We start from the raw sequence: 20,644 nt of genomic DNA, 5'->3' as shown, positions 1-20,644 counted from the left end.
GAGTTTTGGTCTCCTAATTTGAGGAAGGACATCTTTGTGATTGAGGAAGTGCAGCGTAGGTTCACGAGATTGATCCCTGGGATGGCGGGACTGTCATATGAGGAAAGATTGAAAAGACTAGGCTTGTATTCACTGGAGTTTAGAAGGATGAGGGGGCATCTTATAGAAATATATAAAATTATAAAAGGACCGGCCAAGCTAGATGCAGGAAAAATGTTCCCAATGTTGGGGCGAGTCCAGAACCCGGGGCCACAGTCTTAGAATAAAGGGGAGGTCATTTAAGACTGAGGTGAGAAAAAGCTTTTTCACCCAGAGAGTTATGAATTTATGGAATTCCCTGCCACAGAGGGCAGTGGAGGCCAAGTTACTGGAGGGATTTAAGAGATAGTTAGATAGAGCTCTAGGGGCTAGTGGAGTCAAGGGATATGGGGAGAAGGCAGGCACGGGTTATTGATAGGAGACAATCAGCCATGATCACAATGAATGGTGGTGCTGGCTCGAAGGGCCGAATGCCCTCCTCCTGCACCCTATTTTCTATGTTTCTATGTTGGCGGCCTGTGGCGCAGCGGAAGAGTCGCTGACTTACATCGCTTGCAGCTTTTGAGACCCGGGTTCGATCCTGACTAGGGGTGCTGTCTGTACGGAGTTTGTACATTCTCCCCATGTTTCCTCCCACGCTCCAAAGATGTGCAGGTTTGTAGGTTAATTGGCTTGGTATAAATATAAATTGTCCCAAGTGCGTGTAGGATGGTGTGGGGATCGCTGGTCGGCACGGATGATTGTCAGAATGCTTCATTGAGTCAAACCCATTTATTTCACCCAAACTATATTCAATCTTCAGAACTGCTAAATATCAAATTGATTCAGTGAAGATTTGAAATTACTGCCCAATTGGCTAATCTCCAAGCAAAAACTCGAGTCACTGAAAATCTGGATGTCTTCTGTCTGACTATTTAACACAAGGCATGTGTTTAAAAAAGAGCAATTTTCCACAAAAGATTGCAATTCAATTAGGGCAAGGGTCAATATTTTTGAGGGATATTTCGCTATTCCTTTATCAGATAGAAACAGAAATATTCTAATCTTCCAGCTTCCAATTCATTTTGACCTAAAGAGCTCGATCTCGATGTTGAATGAGATAAGCCAGAGGCCAAAGAACTATAGATATCACTAACCAAATGTTGACAATGTAATGTACCAATAAATCACACAGCAGCAACAAAACATTTATAGGGTGGAACTAACAGCAGCCTGAATGTGCACATAATACTGTCTTAGAAACTCAAAGCTTTGTTTATATTATGACATTATCGTAATGTGTGACTTTAATTCAATGGCAAGAATTCTTTTTTTTCCCCCATAGCAAACCATGGCAGGCTCTAGAGATAAATAGAAAGAATGTCACAACAAATGGGAAGGAAGAAAATAGTTCTATTAACCAAATGACAAGAGAAGAGCTAGAGAGGGAATAAAATCAGTTAATCGAAGTTTCAGCGAAAGTTAATGAAGCGTTAATTTAATCAGCAAAGTTATAAAACAGTGCTAAGTGATAGTAGGCTTGATGATGTGAGAAAGGTGGAAGATGCAGACCCCACAGCCTGTGGAATGTAGATGGATTTCATCATCATTTGTCAACAGTTTAAACTTCAGGTTAGTAACAATCGTGCTCAAAGTAAAATTGGAAGTAGTGGAATAACCGTTATGTCCAAATTAATTCTTTGCAAAGTTGATTTCCCTCCTATTTTGTTTCACTTAAAACAAGAAAGTGTGCTCAAATATTGGGATTATCACTTTCAACGGGAGAGTGTGCTTGAATTTTTGGATTATCACTAAAGATGACTTTAAGCCATTTCAGGTGGTCAGGATCCAGGCTCACAGATCAAGGTGTATGTACACCAGGTGCAGAGTGCAGCTCCCCCTCTAAAGTTAGACACAAAATACTGGCATAACTCAGCGGGACAGGCAGCATCTCTGGAGAGAAGGAATGGGTGACGTTTAGGGTCTAGACCCTTCTTCAGACTCTCTCCAGAGATGCTGCCTGTCCCGCTGAGTTAGTCCAGCATTGTGTGTCTGTCTTCAATTTAAACCAGCATCTGCAGTTCCTTCCCACACATTCCCCCTCTAAAGTGACTAACTCGCTCTTGTGAACAGGCCAGGACTCTATTTCCTGGAGGGCAGCAGGATGAGGTGATCTTATAAAGTCTTAGAGAGTATAAAATCATGAGGAATACATCGAGTAGATGCACAGAGTCTCTTGCCCAGAGTAGGGGAAATTGAGAACCTGAGGACCTAGGTTTAAGGTTAAGGGGGAAATATTTTATAGGAATCAGAGGGCAACATTTTCACACAAAGACTGGATAGACTCGGCTTGTACTCACTAAAATTTAGAAGATTGAGGGGGGATCTTATAGAAACTTACAAAATTCTTAAGGGGTTGGACAGGCTAGATGCAGGAAGATTGTTCCCGATGTTGGGGAAGTCCAGAACAAGGGGTCACAGTTTAAGGATAAAGGGGAAATCTTTTAGGACTGAGATTAAAAAAAAAAGTTTTTCACACAGAGAGTGGTGAATCTCTGGAATTCTCTGCCACAGAAGGTGGTTGAGGCCAAGGTACACAAAAAAGCTGGAGAAACTCAGCGGGTGCAGCAGCATCTATGGAGCGAAGGAAATAGGCAACGCTTCGGGCCGAAACCCTTCTTCAGACGTTGAGGCCAATTCATTGGCTATATTTAAGAGGGAGTTAGATGTGGCCCTTGTGGCTAAAGGGATCAGGGGGTATGGAGAGAAAGCAGGTACAGGATACTGAGTTGGATGATCAGCCATGATCATATTGAATGGCGGTGCAGGCTCGTAGGGCCGAATGGCCTACCCCTGCACCTATTTTCTATGTTTCTATGAGTGTGTGAAACCAGCTGCCGGAGGTGGTAGTTGGGGCAGGGACTATCGCAGTTTCACAGGGACTACTGCAATGGTTAAGAAGCGATTAGGCATGTACATGGATAGGACAGGTTTAGAGGGATATGGACCAAACACTGGCTAGTGGAACTTGTGCACATGGGACAAGTTGGCGGTGTGGGCAAGTTGGGCTGAAGGGCCTGTTTCCACACTGTACGACACCGTGACCAACAGCATGAGGAGGAATATTTACCGCATTGAGCTGGCCACTTCTCCCTCCCATTCCAATTGAACCCCAAAGAAACTGCAGATCATTGCAATCATCTTAAATTCAGCCCTTAAATTCAAACCCATTTACTGAGATCCATTTACAAACCACTGAAAAACAAGTGGTTGACAAGTCTATTAGAGATAGGAAAGTTAGAGAATTAGACACAAGAAAAAGCACAAAGGTAGATGTACAGAAAATGAAATAGGATTAAGATGTACATCAAAAATGGAGAGATATGAACGATAGCCTAATTATAAGCTTTAAGATTTGAATACCAGCTGCTCAAAAAACAAATTAAAATCGTTTTTAAACTGTGGCTTTCTAATGTAATAGAACAATAAACGTGCCATTTGCTGATAAAATCTCATATCTTATCTTGTACTTTACTGACCATCTTATCTTGTATCTATATTCTTTATCTAAACTAACAATCATTAAACATTTTCTATTCAAAATATTCCACCTCTGCATAATTTTAAACAGTTGTGAAATGAACTCTGGAATTTTCTGATCTTATAAAAAAAAACTCACGTTTATCTCAGCGTTTCTTAACATCTATACTTCCTAACACCAGCAGCCAGCATATGAACCTGTTGTACACTCAACAATTTCTCAACATCTGTTCGATAAACCGAATCCAAAACCTGCACTGAGTTCTGCAAATGCACACCAAGCTTCACGGTTTTAAATAGATTCACAATTATATCTGCATTTTTAAATCTCGTACCACTTGTCTGAAAATCTTAAGGGCCTGTCCCACGAGCATGCGACTCCATTCGGCAAGCGCGACCTAAAGGGCCGGTCCCACCAGCATGCGCCTGCATGCGGCAAGCGCGACCAAACCAGAAGCGGGGGCCGCGCGGAGGTCGTGTGAGTGACATGAAGTTCGAGCGAAGTCCGCGGGAAGTTTGCCCGTGATGTACGGCGTCGAGGTGGCTGCGGGCCGGTAGGCCGTTGCCGCGCGGAATTTTTGAACACGGATAGTTTTTCGGAGCCCCGCGCGATGTCGGGACCAACTCGCACAACTCCATACGGCTCCAACGATCGAAGTGGGATGGGCCCCGCGAGGCCGTACAGCGCAAGCGACCACGTTAGGTCACGCTTGCCGCATGGAGTTGCATGCTCGTGGGACAGGCCCTTTAGGTCGCGCTTGCTGCATGGAGTCGCATGCTTGTGGGACAGGCTCTTTACTCGTTTAATCATCTGAGGGTTATTTATGAGATACAACCACTCTGTGACTTAATAAACTCCAAGTCGTGCTGCTCCTCAATATTCCCCATTCTTCCCTCAAATTATGCTTTTAAAATCAAAATGTCACTCATGATCATGAGCTTGATCAGCGTTTTAACGATTTCACCACTTTATTCGCTAACAGCATCCAATGAACTTAATCTGATATTTTAGTATCAGCTACAAAATTAAGCAACTTTACCTTGAGTTGTGTATAAATCATTGATACATGTAATAAATGGCAGCTTCAGAACAGAACCTTGCGGTTTCACAACCCATTCCAAATACTTCAATAATGTTTTCTATTTAAATTCTTTCCTTCAAAGTTGTTCTTTTATTTCAGTTCATTATATTTCTACTGATTCCACACCTATTTTCTCCAGCGGACTCCTCTGCAACTGTTATCAGGCAACTGAATCGTCCGAGCACAGCCAGACAGCACCCCTGAACTACTTTCTACCTCATTTGATGACCCTCAGGCTATCCTTGGTCAGACTTTGCTGGCTTTACCTTGCATCAAACGTTATTCCCTTATCATTGACTTGATTGTAATCATGTATGATCTTTCCACTGGCTGGATAGCACGCAACACTGCACCTATACTGTGCAGCATTGAAGCAGTGCAGTGTAGGTTCACGAGATTGATCCCTGGGATGGCGGGACTGTCATATGAGGAAAGATTGAAAAGATTAGGCTTGTCTTCACTGGAGTTTAGAAGGATGAGGGGGATCTTCTAGAAACATCTAAAAGTATAAAAGGACTGGACAAGCTAGATGCAGGAAAAATGTTTCCATTGATGGGTGAATCCAGAACCAGGGGCCACAGTCTTAGAATAAAGAGGAGGTCATTTATGACTGAGGTGAGAAAAAAACTTTTTCACCCAGAGAGTTGTGAATTTATGGAATTCCCTGCCACAGAGGGCAGTGGAGGCCAAATCACTGGATTGATTTAAGAGAGAGTTAGATAGAGCTCTAGGGGGCTAGTGGAATCAAGGGATATGGGGAGAAGGCAGGCACGGGTTATTGATAGGGGACGATCAGCCATGATCACAATGAATGGCGGTGCTGGCTCGAAGGGCCGAATGGCCTCCTCCTGCACCTAATTTCTATTTTCTATGTACGTGACAATAAACTAAACATTTCAACTGCACATCGTCTTGTCTCTAAATAACCATGAACCCAGCATTAGAGAGGGAACAATTCCATTCATACTCCTCAAATGGTTAGATCTGCTTATTATTTTCTCTTAACCTCGGTATTCAGCAACTTCACCTTTCCTCCACAAAAATAAACTTATTACGTTCGAAACGTTTGCGAGTTCTGCGAAGAATGGAGGCCAATGGAGATCACAATGCAATGTTATGGAGTAAGTGGAGAATGAAATTACATTGATGATTCAGGCAGGAAAGACAATGGATGTTCCTCTGAGATGTCGGCGAGCAAAAATGAATCAATGGATCGAGTGCTGAGCTGCATAGGTGTAAGGCGCCTGAAGGTGTTGGGACTCCTTGGTAGCTGTAAACGTGCCCGCTGAGATGGGATGACGGTTTCTTCTCCTGCCACCCATGGCGGAGTCATTTGGAAATTTGACTGATCCTCCTCGGCAGAAAAGCTCGGGTTATCGAGACCTGCAAGATTAATTTGGTGTGGCAGAAATAGATTAGTGAAAAGAATATCTGGAGGACACCCAGGTTACTTGTCGATGTCATCTAAAGTCACATTATGGTCAACTGTAAACACTGCAACATCTGAATCCACGAAAAGAGAACACAGCTGGGATAAAACCCAGAAGTTAGAACATAGCACGTAGTCCCCGACGATATGGAGAATTTGGTCATAAGCAGCAGTGTTTGCCATGTAGCATTTCCAGAGTTTGTGAGGAAATGATAGGATGTACAGATTGGCGTCTCCCAAACCCAGTGTGATTCAACAGCCTTGGAATTGTCAAATGCGTGAATGTTGGATCTGCCCTTAATGACTGGAGAGGTCTTCACATTATAATTATAAATTAAAACCTCAGCAGCAGCAAACAGGAAATTGTAAATTTATAATGGATGTGCATCACTACAAAAATAGATTATACAGCAAACCCTCGTTATAACGGACTAGACTGGGGGGGGGGAGAAAGAGTGGATGGCGTTCATTATTTCAGATTGTGCACTATAACCAAGGTATTATCTTTGTATAAGTAACTGCAGTAGAAACAAACAACTGCAGTTGCTGGCGAATGCACAGAAAGGAAGTAAGTGCTGGAGTAACTCAGCAGGTCAGGCAGCTTCCCTGGAGAGCATGGATAGGTGACGTTTCGGGTCGAGACTCTTCTTCAGACTCTCGGTCCGGAACTGGGCGTGGAATCTAGGTGAGTTGTCGGCACCGGCCTGCTGGAGGCCGGGGAGAGGAGAGGATCGGCGGAGTCAATGGTTGCGGCTCGCGGGCAGCCAGAATGCTGGCATTGTCGGTGGTGGTGGCAGATAGGGCCTGCAAACCGCAAGGAAGCTGCATGGGCTAAGGGTGGCGCTAGTTATCTCCCTAGCCGGGCTTGTAAGTGGCTAGGGAGGTAACTAGCGAGATGATGGGGTGGGGGGGTGGTGTCGGCAGCCTGGCCCAGAGGCAGCACGAGAGGCCGAGTGAGCCAGGGGTGGCCATCGGTAGCTCCGTCCGTTATTACCAAAATCCATTATAGAGGCCCATTAAAACAAGGGTTTACTGTACTTTAACAAGAGCAGCAAAATCACCCGATAACGGTACACTCTTCAAGCTGATATTTTCCATTAAACTTTTAAGACTCAAATATAACGTGGTAAAGAAAGCTTTTGGTATGCTAGCCTTTATAAATCAGAGCATTGAGTATAGAAGCTGGGATGTAATGTTAAAATTGTACAAGGCATTGGTGAGACCAAATCTGGAGTATGGTGTACAATTTTGGTCGCCCAATTATAGGAAGGATGTCAACAAAATAGAGAGAGTGCAGAGGAGATTTACTAGAATGTTGCCTGGGTTTCAACAACTAAGTTACAGAGATAGGTTGAATAAGTTAGGTCTTTATGTGGGATGTAGTGTTAAAATTGTACAAGGCATTGGTGAGGCCAATTCTGGAGTATGGTGTACAATTTTGGTCGCCTAATTATAGGAAGGATGTCAACAAAATAGAGAGAGTACAGAGGAGATTTACTAGAATGTTGCCTGGGTTTCAGCAACTAAGTTACAGAGAAAGGTTGAACAAGTTAGAGCTTTATTCTCTGGAGCGCAGAAAGTTAAGGGGAGACTTGATAGAGGTCCTTAAAATGATGAGAGGGATAGACAGAGTTGATGTGGATCAGCTTTTCCTTTTGAGAATAAGGAAGATTCAAACAAGAGGACATGACTTCAGAATTAAGGGACAGAAGTTTAGGGGTAACATGAGGGGGAACTTCTTTACTCAGAGAGTGGTAGCGGTGTGGAATGAGCTTCCAGTGGAAGTGGTGTCGGCAGGTTCGTTGGTATCATTTAAAAATAAATTGGATAGGCATATGGATGAGAAGGGAATGGAGGGTTATGGTATGAGTGCAGGCAGGTGGGACTAAGGCACGGACTTGTAGGGCCGAGATGGCCTGTTTCCATGCTGTAATTGTTATATGTTATATAGTTCTATAAACCATATAACCATATAACAATTACATCACGGAAACAGGCCATCTCGACCCTTCTAGTCCGTGCCGAACACATAATCTCCCCTAGTCCCATATACCTGCGCTCAGACCATAACCCTCCATTCCCTTCCCATCCATATAACTATCCAATTTATTTTTACATGATAAAATCGAAACTGCCTCCACCACCTTCACTGGAAGCTCATTCCACACAGCTACCACTCTCTGAGTAAAGAAGTTCCCCCTCATGTTACCCCTAAACTTCAGTCACTTAATTCTCAAGTCATGTCCCCTTGTTTGAATCTTCCCTACTCTCAGTGGGAAAAGCTTTTCCACGTCAACTCTGTCTATCCCTCTCATCATCATTTTTAAAAACCTCTATCAAGTCCCCCCTTAACCTTCTGCGCTCCAAAGAATAAAGCCCTAACTTGTTCAACCTTTCTCTGTAACTTAGTTGCTGAAACCCAGGCAACATTCTAGTAAATCTCCTCTGTACTCTCTCTATTTTGTTGACATCCTTCCTATAATTAGGCGACCAAAATTGTACACCATACTCCAGAATTGGCCTCACCAATGCCTTGTACAATTTTAACATTACATCCCAACTTCTATACTCAATGCTCTGATTTATAAAGGCCAGCACACCAAAAGCTTTCTTTACCACCCTATCTACATGAGATTCCACTTTCAGGGAACTGTGCACAGTTATTCCCAGATCCCTCTGTTCACCTACATTCTTCAATTCCCTACCAGCTAAAGCTATATGGTTATAATCCAAAGAAATATTAATTACATATCCATTCTATAGATAAAGTAGATTACCATTTCTTGTTTCGTCTGTATCTGCACTTGGGGCAGTAATTAGGAAACTGATTCCTCCATCCGCTGCTTCATAATTGTCCTCTGTGTCAGAGTCTAGAGGAATTGGAAAGGAGACAGCTCTTAGGTAAATAACAAATTAAATTCATTCAGATGGTTGTACAATCAATCCACCATTCATCTCTTTGGCAGGCGTATTGGATTTGAAATCAGATTTTACCGAGTAAAAAAATTATTTAGACATTTTAGAGATACAGCATGGAAACAGGCCCATCAGCCCACACGAACCACCAGTTTACACTTGCTCCATATCACCTCACTTTCTCATCCACCCGCAACAACACTCAGGGCATTTTACAGAAGCCAATCAACCTGCAAACCTGCATATCTTTGGGATGTGGGAGTAAACCGGGGCACCCGCAGAAAACCCACATAGCCGCAGGGAGAATGTGCAAACTCCGCACAGATAGTGCCCAAGGTCAGGATCGAACCCAGGTCTCTGGTGCTGTGAGGCAGCACTACTCCGCCCGTGTAGGAAAGAACTGCAAATGCTGGTTTAAATCAAAGCTAGACACAAAATGCAGGAGTAACAGCGGAACAGGCAGCATCTCTGGAGAGAAGGAATGGGTGACATTTTGGATCGAGACCAAAAACATCACCCATTCCTTCTCTCCAGAGGTGCTGCCTGTCCCGCTGAGTTACTCTCTAGCTTTGTGCGTCTACCACTCACTACCTACCAGCTGTGCCACCCGAACAGTCTGGCTGAAATCCCATTGACAGATTCAATTCAGCTTCTACAAAGAAACACAGAAAATAGGTGCAGGAGTATGATCATGGCTGATCATCCAACTCAGTATCCTGTACCTGCCTTCTCTCCATACCCCCTGATCCCTTTAGCCACAAGGCCCACATCTAACTCCCTCTTAAATCCAACCAATGAACTGGCCTCAACTACCTTCTCTGGAATTCTCTGCCACAGAAGGTAGTTGAGGCCAGTTCATTGGCTATATTTAAGAGGGAGTTAGATGTGGCCCTTGTGGCTAAAGGCATCCGGGGGTATGGAGAGAAGGCAGGTACAGGGATACTGCCATCTGGATGATCAGCCATGATCAAATTTTTTTGAATGGCGGTGCAGGCTCGAACTCATAATGGCCTACTCCTGCACCTAATTTTTCTATTTTTCTATGATACCTGTGGCAGAGAATTCACCAGATTCCACACCACCACCACTCTCTGCGTAAAAATGTTCCCCCTCATCTTACCCCTAAAAGATGTCCCTCTATCCTTAAATTGTTTGACCCTATTCTCAAGGGAAAAGCCCTTAGTAGTTCTAAAGAAAATACAATTTGAATTCATGACCATATCTTCCTCGTTTTGTGAAGAAAATCTGAAATGGTGAGCAATAGCTCGATAAAAGAACAGAGGATGGGGGCATGATGCTGGGACTGTAGATGGGGCAAGATCTGCCAGATCCTAGGATTTACTTAAAGGCAGAAGATTATCCATATAGGTGACCTTCATTTTATTTGATGAGAGCTGGGGACCTATTACATTTACAACTTGGTGCTGCACAGTCACCTAAACTCACACAAGCCATGTATTTGGGAAGTTCTTGGCCTGCAGGCCTCAGCAACTCAATCCAAATGGATGGGACAAAAACCTTCCAAAGACGGTGCAGCTCAAACAGTTTCTGAACCTCCCCGCATATATAATTTCAATTCCAAGGCCGACTGGAAGTTCTATTCTTGCTGACTCACGATGACAAAGTTAAAATGGAATAAGGCAACTTTACAACAAGGAATTGCCTGCAATCTACATACAATCAGAGTTAACTATCGTTGATCTAGATTTTATGGCAGGTTAAGAGGAAGCACACTTGCATTCATACAGTAGCTTTAATGACACAAAAAACAAATGTTGTCAATAAAATCAATCTGAACCTTCATCTCTGTTGTAAGGCTGGGGGTACATTAGTCTACGAGCAGACTGCAAAGGACCACAGGGAATAGCGATGACTGTAAACAGATCATCTGTTTTACCGAATGTTGGATACCAGGGATTAACATCCCTGCTCTTCTACAAAACAACATTCAATTACAACATCCACAGCACCATCCCAAAAGGGTTTAATTACTTCCTCAAAGTCAACTTCACAGTGTCACTGGAACAATATTGGTCTGGCAGATGTTTCCATCTTTTGCCTGTGATGGATCACCACAGTGAGCCAACGTTGAATTACCAGCTTCAGTACCTCAGAGAAGCAGAGAGACTGGAGTGTGCCAGACCCCTCTCAGTAGAGGAACATTTCCGACAGACTATTTGCTGATTGATGCCACTAGTCACAATCAGACAGTCTCAGCATCCTGTATTCAAGCTCTGAACTTGCCAATAAACCTACGTTGAGTAGGTTTTCCAGTATTCAAAAGGAATAGCTGTCTATCCTGTGAGATAAGTGATGCTAATTCCCCCCCCCACCCACCCACAAACTAATGCCCCTGTCCCACTTAGGAAACCTGAACGGAAACCTCTGGAGACTTTGCGCCCCACCCAAGGTTTCCGTGCGGTTCCCGGAGGTTGCAGGTGGTTGCCGGAGGTTGCAGGTAGTGGAAGCAGGTAGGGAGACTGACAAAAACCTCTGGGAACCGCACGGAAACCTTGGGTGGGGCGCAAAGTCTCCAGAGGTTTCCGTTCAGGTTTCCTAAATGGGACAGGGGCATTACAGAGGCAGTAGACACATACAGGAGACTGCAGAATCTAGAACCTTGAACAAAAAGACAACAAAGTACATGGGGTCATCGCTGGTCGGCACAGACACGTTGGGCCGAAGGGCCCATTTTCGTGCCATCTCTCTAAAGTCTAATGACAGGTGATGTCACAGGTCGGGACCCTTCTTCAGACAGAATAAAATGTTGACATCCCAAATAACGCAAGTAATGTTATTGTAAATCATGCAGTCAGCATCAATGAGGTCTGGAAAGAAGAGGGGCAAGGTAAAATAACCATATAACCATATAACAATTACAGCACGGAAACAGGCCATCTCGGCCCTTCAAGTCTGTGCTGAACACGTATTTTCCCCTAGTCCCATCTACCTGCACTCATACCATAACCCTCCATTCCTTTCCTGTCCATATGCCTATCCAATTTATTTTTAAATGATTAAATCGAACCTGCCTCCACCACTTCCACTGGAAGCTCATTCCACACAGCTAACACTCTCTGAGTAAAGAAGTTCCCCCTCATGTTACCCCTAAACTTCTGTTCCTTAATCCTCAAGTCATGCAGGTAGATGGGACTAGGGGAGAATAAATGTTCGACACGGACTAGAAGGGCCGAGATGGCCTGTTTCCATGCTGTAATTGTTATATGGTTATATGGTTAAGTCCTCTTGTTTGAATCTTCCTTACTCTCAATGGGAAAAGCTTATCCTCTGTCTATCCCTCTCATCATTTTAAAGACCTCTATCAAGTCCCCCCTTAACCTTCTGCGCTCCAAAGATTAAAGACCTAACTTGTTCAACCTTTCTCCGTAACTTAGTTGCTGAAACCCAGGCAACATTCTAGTAAATCTCCTCTGTACTCTCTCTATTTTATTGACATCCTTCCTATAATTAGGCAACCAAAATTGTACACCATACTCCAGAATTGGCCTCACCAATGCCTTGTACAATTTTAACATTACATTAAGTGTAAAATGTACACTTTATTTACACTTTTATTGTAAAATACAATGTTTACCTTTATCAATATGGAATGCAACAGTCTGCGTTGGGATCTTTCCATTTGACAAAGCATCGCTGTGTTTCTGTAACAAAAGCAGAGAAGCCTCATCAGAAGTCAAAGGAGGCTAGTTTCATGATGGACATTTCATTCACATGTTACCTATCATTTGCTAAATAACTTTAATCATAACTAGACTCATTACCTTGATCAAGCAGCATGGTGGCACAGCTGGCATAGCTGTAGACTCACTGAACCCGAGACCTGGATTCCATCCTGACCTTGGGTGCTGTCTGTGTGGAGCTTGCATGTTCACCCTGTGGGTTTCCTTTGGGTACCCTGGTTTCCTCCCACATCTCAAAGATTTGCAGGCTTGTAGTTTAACTGGCCTTTGTAATTTGCCTCTAATGTGCAGGGAGTGGATGCAAAATTGGGGTAACTAGTGTGAATGGGTGATCAACAGTCGACGGACTCTGTGGGCCAAAGAACCTGTTTCCGAGCTGTGTTTTTCATTCAAAAGCTTGATATACTGTAGAAAACATGATGTCTTTCACCCCCTCTACATTTCCATATCATCTTGCAAGGAGCAATCGACCTCATGTCATCATTTACAAACTCTATTTGTATCTGTGAGCCATCCCATCAAGTTTAGTTTAGACATAGTGTGGAAGCAGGCCCTTCGGCCCACATAGTCCATGCTGACCATTGATCACCCACACACTTGTTTGGTGTTATCCCACTTTCCTATTCTGCACACACCAGGAGCAATTTACAGAAGCCAACTAACTTACAAATCTGTACATTTTTGGGAATGTGGGAGGAACCCCCAAGCACCTGTAGGAAAACCACGTGTTCACAGGAAAACGTGCAAACTTCACACAGACAGCACCCGAAGTCAGGATCGACCCCTAATCGACAACTAATCAAATGCCTCAGTACTTGCCTCCAATTATGGACAAGAGCGGGTGGAAAGAGGTTAATAAAAGGGAAAAAATGTTTACACACCATCAGAACCCACCGCATACGTAGGTTATACTGTTGTCAAATTGGGATGTTTACCACCTACTGTGCCAGGAGCAGGAATATTTATCCTAGCAACCAAGGATAGAGGGGTAGATCTCCCTCTCCCAGGCACCAGTGGCATTCCAGATTCCTGCAATATCTTCCAGACCATCTCTGGGTTTCACATGTATTCAAAGATTTGTGTGTTAATGGGAGAGGTTGGGGCAAAGGGCTGGGACTCTATTCCTTGGAGCGCAGGAGGATGAGGGGTGATCTTATCGAGGTGTATAAAATCATGAAAGGAAGAGATCGGGTAGATGCACGGTTGCTTAAGAAGGAACTGCAGATGCTGGAAAATGGAAGGTAGACAAAAATGCTGGAGAAACTCAGCAGAGGAGGCAGCATTTATGGAGCGAAGGAAATAGGCAATGTTTCGGGTCGAGACCCATCTTCAGACTGATGTAAGGGTGGGGGGGGGGGGGGGGGGGAGAAGAAGAAAGGAAGAGACAGAGAAAGTGGGCTGTGGGATAACTGGGAAGGGGAGGATAAAGCAGGGACTACCTGAAATTGGAGAAGTCAATGTTCATACCGCTGGGGTATAAACTGCCCAAGCGGAATATGAGGTGCTGCCCCTCCAATTTACGGTGGGCCTCACTCTGGCCAAAGAGGAGGCCCAGGACGGAAAGGTCGGATTTGGAATGGGAGGGGGAGTTGAAGTGCTGAGCCACCAGGTTGGTTATTGCGAACCGAGCGGAGGTGTTGGGCGAAGCGATCGCCAAGCCTACGCTTGGTCTCACCGATAGATGTACAGAGTCAGAGTAATAATAATAATAATAATAATATTTATTTATATAGCACTTTTAAACAAAATCACTTTGAACCAAAGTGCTTTACAGAGATTGATTAAACTAATTGAATAGATTAAATGTCAATAAATCCATACAAAATAAAAAAGAAAAAGAAAAAAAGGCACAGAACAGTACACTAAAGAAATCAACAAGAAACGTCCCCCCACAGCAGAATTCACTGTGAGGGAAGGCACTAAAAATATCCAGTTCTCCCCCTCATAGTCCACCCGAGGTCGGGGTCTATATGTGGCCTCCTCAGCCAACCCGATGGTGAATCGAGGACCAGAGTACATAAGCTCAAGGTGAAGGGGAAAATATATAATAGGAATCTGAGGGGTAACTTTTTCACACAAAGGGTGGTGGGTGCATGGAACAAGCTGCCAGAGGACAGAGTTGAGGTTGGGACTATCCTACCGTTTAAGAAACAGTTGGGCAAATACATGGATAGGACAGGCCTGGAGGGATATGGAGCAAACACGGGCAGATGCGGCAAGTGTAGCTGGGATATGTTGGCCAGTGTGGGCAAGTTGGGCCGAAGGGCCTATTTCTACATCGATTAATTCTATGACTCCATGACTATGTGTGAACATCCGAGCAGTCACTGCTTAGCACTGAAAGCTCCATTCAATAACCAGCCAGCCTAACAAGAGAGAAGCTTGCAATGAGGGGGAAGTAGAAAGGCATGAGCAGGACCTCCATGTCCTTGTGATTAAACATGCCCATTAAAGAAATTTGCAGCCCATTGTTCCAGTTCCAGCTTGAATGAGATTTAAAATTAATCTTTCTCCTTTCTCACATAGTTTTCCAATTCCAACCCCATCCCATCCCGCCCCCCCCCCCCCTTTTTTTTTCTAAGTAACCATTGGGTCTTATTCCACTACCTGCTCACTAACTCCATAAATCAAAACAAAGCACTCCTTACACACTTTGAGGAAGTTAGTCCAACCGCAGATATAATTTGCAAAGATCGGGGTAGATGCACAGAGTCGTTCCCCGGTGTAGGAGAATTGAGGACCAGAGGACTAAGGTTCAAGATGAAGGGGAAAAGATTTAATAGGAATCCGAGGGGTAACTTGTTCACACAAAGGGTGGTGGGTGCATGGAACAAGCTCCCAGAGGAGGTAGTTGAGGCTGGTACTAACCTATCGTTTAAGAAACAGTTGGACAAGTACATGGATATTCAGAGTGGCCTCTGAGGATCCTCCAGTGCTTCTACGCAGCGGCGGTGGAAAGCATCTTGTCCGGGAACATTACCATCTGGTTTGGGAATTGCTCTGCCAAGGACAAGAAGGCTCTGCAGAGAGTAGTGCGTTCGGCCGAACGCACTATGGGAACTTCACTCACCCCCCTGCAGGAACTATACAACAGGAGGTGCAACTCCAGAGCAAACAAAATCATGAGAGACCCCTTCCACCCCTGCAACGGACTGTTCCAGCTGCTACGGTCAGGCAAACGCCTCCGTTGCCATGCGGTGACAACGGAGAGGTTGAGAAGGAGTTTCTTCCCAGAGGCAATTCGGACTGTAAACGCCTATCTCACCAGGGACTAACTCTACAGAACGTTTTTCCTTCCATTATTTTTCCTTCCATTATTTATTATGTAAAAGAATAGGTGTGTTATGATTGTGTTTATAATTTGTTTGGTTGTTTTGTTGTTTGTCTTTTGCACAAAAGTCCGCGAGCATTGCCATTTTCATTTCACTGCACATCTCGTATGTGTATGTGACAAATAAACTTGACTTGACTTGGATAGGACAGGTTTGGAGGGTTATGGACCAAGCGCAGGCAAGTGGGACCAGGGTAGATGGGATATTTTTGGCTGGTGCGGGCGAGTTGGGCCGAAGGGCCTGTTTCCACACTGTATCACTCTATGACTCTAATAACACTGCCAGGTAAAACAAGACGACATTCTCAATGGAAATCCTACCAGCAAGCCCAGTTTACCTTTTTAGCTGCTTTTTCTTTCTTCATATTCCTAAACTTGCTGGCGTAGTTGGCCCCAAGCTTGGTGGATTTGAAATTCTCAAGTCTCTTTTTCATGGTGCGGTGGAAAATCTCTTTATCTTGTTTCTCATCTTCGTTTCGTAATAGCTTGTGGCGGCTGTAAGTAATGCTGTACTTTAAACAGAAACCATTCGGCCAGTCAACAAACACATCGTGATGCAAAGGATGTTATGAAGTAACAGTTTGTTCACCTCCTCTCTAATCCGATCAATTTAGATTTCGGCTCGGAGAAGTTATCAGGCTGAGATATCAACGATTTCCCCACAGATATTGGTAAGCATGCTGATTATCGCCAACATCCTTTGTTTATCTTTGAGTGCATGAAGGAGTTATCTGAGTAGCCCATCCTGATGTTATTTTATCTCTCAAAGAATAAAACCTCTCAGAAGGAAGGAGTAGATATCCAATTGGAAGCTGAACTACAAATCTTGCGAAAGGTAGTGATATCCCCTTGTTCGTGCTTTGTTTATGATCAACCAAGTCGGTCGGTCAATTCATAAATGTTGGACCATGAATCTTGGCTGGGGCCGCTCTTCTCAACTGCCCCACAACCTAGGCATGTACATGAGTGAAATGCTGCAAAGTTGCTGAGTCTGGCAAGAAATATGTCAGCACAAGAGAAGAGGGTAGGATGCTCAGGGGAAAACACAAAATAAACTAATTTAGCTTCTGCTAGTCACCATCACCCCATTTCTTCTGAAACATAGAAACATAGAAAATTAGGTGCAGGAGTAGGCCATTCGGCCCTTCGAGCCTGCACCGCCATTCAATATGATCATGGCTGATCATCCAACTCAGTATCCTGTATCTGCCTTCTCTCCATACCCCCTGATCCCTTTAGCCACAAGGGCCACATCAAACTCCCTCTTAAATATAGCCAACAAACTGGCCTCAACTACATTCAGTGGCAGAGAATTCCAGAGATTCACCACTCTCTGTGTAAAAAAATGTTTTTCTCATCTCAGTCCTAAAAGATTTCCCCTTTATCCTTAAACTGTGACCCCTTGTTCTGGACTTTAACATCGGGAACAATCTTCCTGCATCTAGCCTGTCCAACATCTTAAGAATTTTGTAAGTTTCTATAAGATCCCCCCCTCAATCTTCTAAATTCTAGCGAGCACAAGCCAAGTCTATCCAGTCTTTCTTCATATGAAAGTCCTGACATCCCAGGAATCAGTCTGGTGAACCTTCTCTGTACTCCCTCTATGGCAAGAATGTCTTTCCTCAGATTAGGAGACCAAATTCTCCAGGTGTGGTCTCACCAAGACCCTGTACAACTGCAGTAGAACCTCCCTGCTCCTATACTCAAATCCTTTTGCTATGAATGCTAACATACCATTCGCTTTCTTCACTGCCTATTCCTTCTCTGATACTGCCTGTCCCGCTGTTACTCCAGCTTTGTGTCCATCTTTGGTTTCAAACCAGTATCCACAGTTCCTTCCGACGCCATTTCTTAAACACAGGATGCATCAGGACACAGGAAAAGATCACCATCTGCACAAAATGCCCAGTGCAAAGCTGGAGCTAACTATGAGACCACCCAAACCCAGGAATCTCCCTTGATTCTTGTATTCTCCTTCTGACCACACTGAGGGAAAAGCTGGGGTGGAATCTATTCCATTCCAATGAGGTGAACAAACAGCCCCAACATCATTCAGACATTCAGAAACCAACAGTTGAAATTAAAAAAAATTCTGCAACTCTCCAATGTCTTATTGGTTTTTTCATATTTCCTTGAGGAAAATGCAAATTCATGCAATTAAAGTAATATTTATTCAATGATATATGATGCATATCTGTCATACCTGCATTTAGCAAAACACTGAGCAAGATATAGGTTCATAAGTAAACTGAGTTATAGGAGCAAAATTAGGCCATTTGGCCCCTCAAGTCTATTCCACCATTCATTCATGGCTGATCTATCTTTCTCTCCCCACCAGATTCTCCCACCTTCACCCCATAACACCCGAACTAATCAAGAATCTATCAATCTCCATCTTAAAAATATCCATTGACTTGGCCTCCACAGCCTTCTGTGGCAATGAATTCTACAGATTCACCACCCTCTTGACTAAATAAATCCTTCCTCATCTCCTTTCTAAAGGTACATCCTTTTAACCTGAGGCTATGGACTCTGGTCCTAGACTCTCGCACTAGTGGAAACATCCTTTCCAGATCCACTCTATCCAGGCCTTTCACTATTCGGTAGGTTTCAATGAGTTCCCCCTCATCCTTCTAAACTCCAGTCTAAAGTGCAGGTCCAGCACCGTCAAACGCTCATCATACGTGAACCCAATCATTCCTGGGGTCAAAACTGCTCACAATACTCCAAATGTGGTCATTTTACGAATCTTATAAAGCCTCCGCAATACATCCCTGTTTTTATATTCAGTTTGTTCAGTATTGAGTTACCAGGTCCCTGACCTTAGAGTGAAGGAAGGGGGGGGTTATTAGCAAGTTGTTTTTTTGTGACGTGCCAGAGCAAGTGATGCTCCTGATCATCTGTGCCCTGTCTTTCTGTGTGGTGGACATTATTGGTTCAATGTTACTAGAGATTTCATCTGACTACATGTAAAAAATCCTGAAATTCCAATTTTCCCTGCTTCAAATTACTCGAGCAAACCTGGTGTTGGCAGAGAAGGTGTTATTCACTCCATGGAGAGAAACCTTTCTTATAATCTGCAACAGCGCGTCTTCAACTTTCTCACTAATGTATTTTACATTTATGAAGCATCGATCACCAAGATCTGCCTCTTGTCTGCCTCCTGTCTCTCAGTCTGAAGAAGGGTCTCGACCTCAAACATCACCTCTCCACATTCACTCTATTTTCAGGCCTTTCAATATCCAGTAAGTTTTAATGAGATGCCCCTCATCTTTCTAAACTCATTCTCCTGCCTTCTCCCCATAACCCCGACATCCTTACCAATCAACAATAGAAATGACAAACCAACTAGGGATCAAGTGGGAAAAAATATGCTGGAAGGGACTCAGCATGTCAAGCAGCATCCGAGGAGGGAATGGACAGACAAAGCTTGGGATGGGGACCGTTCTTCAAATATCACATGGGGATAGAAACATAGAAAATAGGTGCAGGAGTAGGCCATTCGGCACTTCGAGCCTGCACCGCCATTCACTATGATCATGGCTGATGTTTTAAAGACTTGGGATGTTTTAAACTGAAATAAAAATGTAAAATTAAGAGAGCTTCTCCAGCGAATATGTGGCAACAGTCAAAATGGGTGTCAGAGGTTATGGGGAGAAGGCAGGAAAATGGGGTTAGATAGATCAGCTATGATTGAATAGCAGAGTAGACTTGATGGGCCGAATGGCCTAATCCTGCTCCTTTCACTAATGATCTTATGATCTAAATGAACTACATGAGTTTACTTACTCTTTGCCTGGGTTTGTACAGATGTTGATGTAACATGTGGTGAGTAACTGTTTCTTCACGATCCTTGATGCTCTTCACTCGGTTGTCAATTGCATGCATGTCCAAGCACACCTCACTGGTACTCTCCCTCCTGAAATAAACAAATAGCATTTTGTCAAAATCTCTTGTTGCCCGGGATGGTACCATTCTCCTGCAAGAAAGGGAGTGCCCCGGGTTGGAATTCCACTACAGAAACTTAATACTAACAGTATGGAGTGCTGCACATTTGGAAGTGATGGCTTTACAGGAACTATACATCAGAAGGTGCAAATCCAGAGTCAACAAGATGATGGGAGACCCCTTCCACCCCAGTAACGGACTGTTCCAGCTGCTACGGTCAGGCAAATGCCTCCGTTGCCATGCGGTGAGAACGGAGAGGTTGAGAAGGAGTTTCGTCCCAGAGGCCATTAGGACTGTAAACTCCTATCTCACCAGGGACTAACTTTGCTGTACCATTTTACTGTTGTGTGGTGTCTTATTAAAATTGCTGTTTTTTTCCCCTCCCACAAATATGTAATATGTGAATATGTAATTCTGTTCCATTCTGCTTGTAGTTTGTTTGTCTTTTTGCACAATCCGCGAGCATTGCCACTTTTCATTTCACTGCACATCTCGTATGTGTATGTGACGAATAAACTTGACTTGACTTTAATCATAGATTTCCTTAATCCGCATCTTTCTGTGAAAGAGAAGACATTTCTAGGCTAAAAATATATAGATAATAAATGCATAAAAGAACAGGACTGGATTGATTTGTACAAAGGTTCTGCAGAATGAGGGAGCCATTATCGTTTGCCTG

General features: G+C 43.8%; 1 protein-coding gene across 1 annotated transcript in view; it reads right to left on the bottom strand.

Moving 5' to 3' along the window:
* LOC129706890 (sodium/hydrogen exchanger 3-like) overlaps positions 1 to 20,644 on the bottom strand; it is a 198,801-nt gene that overhangs the window by 3,127 nt on the left and 175,030 nt on the right. Inside the window, exons 12-16 of the mRNA XM_055651510.1 lie at positions 19,807 to 19,936; positions 16,356 to 16,529; positions 12,581 to 12,647; positions 8,847 to 8,939; positions 5,783 to 6,023 (exon numbers count right to left, since the gene is read on the bottom strand). Coding sequence (XP_055507485.1) covers positions 5,783 to 6,023; positions 8,847 to 8,939; positions 12,581 to 12,647; positions 16,356 to 16,529; positions 19,807 to 19,936 — 705 coding nt within the window. The remainder of the gene's footprint in view (positions 1 to 5,782; positions 6,024 to 8,846; positions 8,940 to 12,580; positions 12,648 to 16,355; positions 16,530 to 19,806; positions 19,937 to 20,644) is intronic.

Source organism: Leucoraja erinacea, chromosome 2 (assembly GCF_028641065.1).
Source record: "Leucoraja erinacea ecotype New England chromosome 2, Leri_hhj_1, whole genome shotgun sequence".
NCBI lineage: Eukaryota > Metazoa > Chordata > Chondrichthyes > Rajiformes > Rajidae > Leucoraja > Leucoraja erinaceus.
This window is presented reverse-complemented; position numbering and strand designations above follow the sequence as displayed.